At 48.5% G+C, this 6,000-nt stretch overlaps 1 protein-coding gene across 1 annotated transcript in view; it reads left to right on the plus strand.

The window, feature by feature from the left end:
• TCF7 (transcription factor 7 (T-cell specific, HMG-box)) overlaps window positions 1–2,359 on the plus strand; it is a 66,235-nt gene extending 63,876 nt beyond the window's left edge. Inside the window, exons 9-10 of the mRNA XM_010579192.1 lie at window positions 2,075–2,147; window positions 2,344–2,359. Of these exons, the coding sequence (XP_010577494.1) occupies window positions 2,075–2,147; window positions 2,344–2,359 (89 nt within the window). The remainder of the gene's footprint in view (window positions 1–2,074; window positions 2,148–2,343) is intronic.
• Window positions 2,360–6,000: the final 3,641 nt, after the last annotated feature.

The raw sequence follows: 6,000 nt of genomic DNA on the forward strand, positions 1-6,000 counted from the left end.
CAGTGGCTGTCCCTTTGTTTCTGCTCAGAGGGGATGATCTGAAGCAGTTGTCATGTTTTATCATGTTTTCTTTCATTCTCCTGAGCTTAACTAAAGAATTACACTTTTTTTTTTTTTAAGACATGGTAAAACATTTCTGTGACTTTTTCATAGACATGTTTGAATTAGAACATGGGTAGCGTGTGAAAACTGAAAAGATTAGATTTTGGCAAGTGCGTAACTTCATATAAACTATCACTAAACTTAATCTATTCAAAACATCCAGGGTGAATGTCCCCATCGGCCCTACAGATACCATTAATTAAAGAAAACTGCTCTCAAATGTACCAGTGTTGCTTGTGGGACTAAATGCAGTGACAGGATTGAAGATCACCCATGGGACTACCCCAAATTTGGTTTTTATTTCAAAGTAACCTAGAGTTCAAGCAAACTCAAACTAAAAAGTACGTGCCAGTTGCCTCTCTGCACCACGTTGTTGATTAGAAAAGGCCCTTTTGACAGATTTCAGCTGGTGACACACACGTCCCTATCATCCAAGGCTACTCCTGTGCTGGTTTCTGAAGCATTGCTGCCATATCAGGAATAAATAATATCTGTACTGCTAAATACTCGTTATAAAACATCAAGAGACTGTCCTGGCCCACTATGGCATCATGTATACATGAAGTTCAACAACCTGTTTTTTCCAGTACGTCCGATCTGTGATTGCCCATAGACTTACAAAGAGCTTTTCCCACTCTCCAGCTTAGCAGTTCATTACTGCTCATTGCTTTTATTTACTTTTGGATAAAATTAAGTCACCCAGGTGATAGGCTGTTGGCTTTCTAAGCAGAACACTAGTTCTCTCTCCCTCCAGAAACGCTCCCTAGGGAGGGTGCCAGGTCAGCCTGTTGCTCTCCTGGCCTTGCGCACCCACACGAAGACCTGCCACACCTGAGCTGGGGACCCCGAGGTGCACAGCTGGCTGCATCTGGGCAGTCAGTTGTTGGTTAGGACATTGGAGTCCAGCTCTGGCGTTATTGCCGTGGGTTACACTTCCATGCAACCAGAGTCCTGCAGCCTACATAATGCATAAAGTTCAGATTCTCTCATTAATTTAATGGATCGCTGTTGGAGGACCTCTTTGAATTGTCCATAAAAAGCAATTCCATGACTGTGCCTCAGTAATACCTTCAGTTTAGTTAACACTGTTGATCTCATTTGGTGTTTAGACTGATAAGGGAAATATAAGCTTTTAGGCTTATATATATGTATTTATATATCCATATATATGTCTTGTCTGTGTGATACAAAAATGATAATTTCACCTGTTACGGATTGAAAACCAGCTGCTGGTCTTACACAACAGGAGACACTGGTGGTGGCTGAAAGAGGGAGTGTGAATCCAGCACTGAAATGTGCTGTTCAAATCCCATTTACAGCACTAGAGAAAAAACACGACGTGCCTGAAAGCAAATAGGGCTTCACCTTCATGAGTCTCATAATTGTACAGTAAAACTGCAACATTTTAGGGAAGGCCATGGAGAATAGCTTTTCCATTGAAACTGGAAGGGGAACGGCGGGGGGCAGAGTAGAATAACCTGGGCCTGGGTCTCCTTGGTGCTAACTCTGCTTTCAGCCTGCTTCTGCAACTTTTCCTCCTCTTCTTTTCCGTGCGCAGTCTGAGCTCGCTGGCAGCCCCGTTTAGTTGCTGCTGGAAAGGCAGGGAGCAGGTAAGGATGCAGACACAGGAGGCAGGCAGTGCCTCTGGGATTTGGCAGCTTTTGTAAACTTAAGAAATTTTGAGAGCCGTGAATTTCCCCGTAATTGCCCATATTTGTCAGAGCTGAGGCCGTTTCCCAAACCTCCTTCTTCTCCAGCTGCCAGCAGTGATCACTGATATTTGCCTAACGATCACTTTTTTCCAGGAGAGGTGGTGCCAGCACCGTTCCAGAAAAAAAAAAAATTGGATTGTAGTCTGTTAGTCATGTGTTAAAGTGGCTAAAATGATGTTGCCTCTTTTCTTCCTCCTGCTCCTCCTCCTCTTTGTGCCTCTGCCTTGCCCATTCTCCGCCACGCATGCTTCTGTGTTCAGATCCTGCCTCTCCTAAGAAATGCAGAGCTCGCTTTGGCCTCAACCAACAAACGGACTGGTGCGGCCCGTGCAGGTGTGTATCGGCATCTCCTCGCTGCTGGGGTGCTCCTGGGCGAGCGGGTTCGGCTCCGTGCGTCCTCCCGCAGCCGTCCCAGCGCCGGCGGGGGCTGCTCCAGCCAGGCGGGGACGGGGTTTTCTCTGGGCATCGTCAGGAGTTGTTGTCCGAGCTGCAAGGGTCAGGCTGCACCCTGGGTTTCTTACCCCTCCAGGGCAATTTGGGTGTAATGCTGTATGTGTTCCTCAGCTGATGGACTTCCCTGGTCTAAAAAGCTTATTTCCAGGGTGGAGACCTCTGTGACCCTCATGTGGGGCTTTTTTCCCCTGTTGGAGATTTCCTATTGCATAAGTAGCACCCTAGGGCCAGCAGTGACTAGTTAATGGGTTTCTTTTTCCTATTTATACTACGGCTAACCATGTATTTCAAGATCCAGCGCTTCTTGACCCTGAAATTTTGCAGTACCCACCATGGCTGGGGTGGGACAGCCTCAAGCAGCAAGACGGTTTGCACGTGCCCTGTGCTTCGGGCTTCTAGAGAGTGGACATGGTCAGGCAATAGTAAAATTTAGTGTGTGAACCAAGTGCTGCCTGGCTCAGGGGGTCTGCAAATGCAGCCAGGCAGAAAAAAAACCTCCTTGGGGGGCTTCTGGACCCGGGCACTGAAGCACAGAGAGCCTCTAGCCTGGACAGAGGTCTACGGTTCATAGCACACTTTTATACCGATGCGTTGAGGACTCTAGCAAAAGCTGGAAGTAAAGTATTGCTTAACGTGCTTACTGCAGCTTAAAGTGACTAAAAAATCACTTAGTCTACCCAAAGCACAGCCCTGCAGAGTCCTGACGGTGCTTGGCCACTGACCTTGCTGGCACCCTGAGCTCAGGTCCCTGTGGCTGAGCCCGGGGTGGGCTCCGCTCCCCGCGGCCGCATCCTGCACCCCGGGGTGCTGCGCAACAGCAGACCTCCCTGCTCGGCCGTTACACGCTGGATAACATCATCAAGTGGTATTTTTTAGCTGATTAAGAATCTGGACAGAGCTCCCTTAATGTCTCGTTAATACTTTACCTTGGATGTCCAGAGAGGGATTTTTGTGACCCCCCATCACTCAGGCAGCAATGCCACCGAGCTGACAGCCCCGTACCGCGGCGCAGGGCACGGCCGCAGCTCTGCGGGCAGCTCCTCCAACTTCACTCTGCCTTCGTTTGAACTCTCTTAATTCAGCTTCTCTGCACTGCTTCCCGATTAACACAGGCTGCTGAAGTGCTCGGAGACCTTGGCATGCTTTTATTTTTTAACCTTTGCCTCTCAAATCCTGGTTAGTCACAGCTGTTCTGCAATTCCCCATACTAACGTGCTGCTGGGGGCTCAAGGGCTCCTGTCGTATGTGCTCTGGTCACTGCAGAGAGCAACTTCCACCGGAGGATTTCCACTCCACAGGAGAGGTTAACTGGTTAAAACTGGGTGTTCCTGCCCGAGCTTTCACCCTCCTCCCCCTCACCCTGGGTAAACCACTCCAGGGTGCTGTAGTTACTAAAGGGAGAGGGATAAATCCCTTTAGCTGTGTAATAGCCAGGTCAGCTGTGGGCTCACTAACCGGTTCATTATCAGCAATCTGTAGTATCAGATCTGCTTTTTTTTTTTCCCTTGTTACTTTAAGTCAAACCAGTGAATCGATGGATAGATTTGTATGCTCTTAAACAGGTCATTGAAACTCTCCATCCTGCAGCTACTGCAGAGATGTCTGTGGGAAACAGCTTCTCCTTGGGCTTGTCTGCTCTGGGAAATTACAGCCCGTGTAAAATAACCTCCGAGTTAAATACTCAGTTCAGCGGGGCTGTCGTGTTTCATATCGCATTAATTGGGTCACCGCGGCTAACGATGACACTGACAGCAGTAATAGCACTTCTCTTGTTCACATCCAGTGCAAAGTCATGTTTAATACTGGACTAGTTAATACATATTCTAACACTGTCTAGTTTTTCATTAGTAAGATCAAAGAAAGGTGTGTGCCTGCATTAGCAAGTTCTCCATTTGATCTGTTTTCCTCAAATGAGACAGCCGAGGCAGGGAGCCAGGCGGGAGGAAGATGTTCTTTTTAGCTGTTTTAGCTGTAAAATCATTAATACCATCTCCAGCAGAGGAATTGTTCCCTCGCTACTATTAAGGTGACATCTTGAGAGCTCTTTTATTTAAAACTATACTGAGATGCTCAAGGATCCATAGCAGGTGACATGAGGGATCTGTCACACGAAGAGAAGGAAAACCAGCTCAACACAGAGTATGTAAAGACAGTGTGAGACAGTGCGAGGGACTAACTCTCGATAACTAGGAGTGGTTAAAATAATGTGGGCGTGTGAGATGACAACTGGAACTCAGGCTAAATATTCCTGGGTTTGATACTAAACAGCAGAATTGTGAAGGGATGTGGAGAAATCGTGCCCAAATCCAGTTACAGCAAGGATGATGTAAGACTTGTATTTTTGAGACCCTCAACTCATAATATACGAAAAAGTGGGGAACCCGAGTATCTTGTCCAGGGGATGAAGGGAGGCTGGACCCTGCTCCCCAGGCGCTGCTGTCTTCAGGACATTCCCGGTCCCAGTGGGCTTCTTGGTAGAAGAGCGGGGCTAGGGAGGAGAGTTGCTGCCGATGGGGGTACTTTTCTGTAAAAAACCCTTTCTGTGAGTAAATCTTTCCCCAGCTGATGAGCTCTATTTGTCACACTCCACAAAAAGGAAGCGTGGAATTGAGTCCCTCACAGTTGCAGGTCCATTCAGGTCCTCCTTCTGCCTAATGTTTCTCTCCAGCATCTGTCCATGGTGCATTTTGTACTTGGCCCTCTGCTTCCTAAGGGAGAGATCGCAGCAAACATTTCCTGCCCAAAAAAGCCACAGGCTGAAGTGTCAGAGCTGTTTTTCCCTTAGTTTAGATAGCAGTTTAAAAGGTGGTCTGCCCTCCGAAGACCAGCAAGTCTTCTGAAGGGCTCAGGACTAGTCTAACATCCAAAGCGGGACCTCAGGCAGCCTCGGACCATGTCTTCCTCCAGCCGGTCCCAGGCCACTTTCTTCGTGAACCTCTGTTGAGCAGTTTCAACTCAGCTGTGTCACTGAGTCATCGTTAGAGGTGGGAATGAATGTGAAGTAATTTGAGATGCAGAGAAGGCTGAGGTCAGAGGCTTTTGCTGCAGCAAGAGGAGCTAAGTAGATGGTACTGTGCACAAGTCTAGGAAGGCGCTAGGAAATGGGCTCTTAAGACCTTAAGAGTTTGGGTTGACTTGCATTGCCTGAGGAGAAAAGCCAAAAACGGTGTGGAGGGCAGTGTCCTGACAGCGCCTGACCTGGCACTCCTGACCACGGCCATGCCGTGTGCCCCGCTCCCTGTCCCAGCGGGCACAGCCATCTGCTGGGCGCCTGCCGGCACCGTGGCACATTTGCCAACCTGCCCTGTAACACCAGGCGCACACGCGTGTCCCATGTGCTCTGCAGGAGGTGGGTGCAGGCTTATGCACTGGGGGGGGAATGTTCTAGTCTTGAACTCGGTGAGAGCACGTTCACCCCACTCATCCTCCTAGAAGCAGAGAAGCGTGGCTGGTGAGAAATGACCTCCTTATTTTGATTTTTATTGTTGATTTTTACTACTATTTTCACTTTTATTATTGCACTGATTTTTATTATTCTTTTCATTACTGTTTTTTTTACTTTTATTCTTGTTTTTATGGCCTCCTCTCCTCATTTCGTGAGCGAAGCCTTTCCATTTGAATTCCACTGACAGAGCAGCGCGTTTTTTCAGCAGCAGCACTACCGGTAGCCAGCTACCGGGCGGCCGCGGGACGCGAACCCGCCACCCCCGGCGCCGGTTGTGCGCGGCCGCGC

The sequence above is a fragment of the Haliaeetus leucocephalus genome, unplaced genomic scaffold (assembly GCF_000737465.1).
Source record: "Haliaeetus leucocephalus isolate CR32 unplaced genomic scaffold, Haliaeetus_leucocephalus-4.0 Scaffold656, whole genome shotgun sequence".
NCBI classification, from domain to species: domain Eukaryota; kingdom Metazoa; phylum Chordata; class Aves; order Accipitriformes; family Accipitridae; genus Haliaeetus; species Haliaeetus leucocephalus.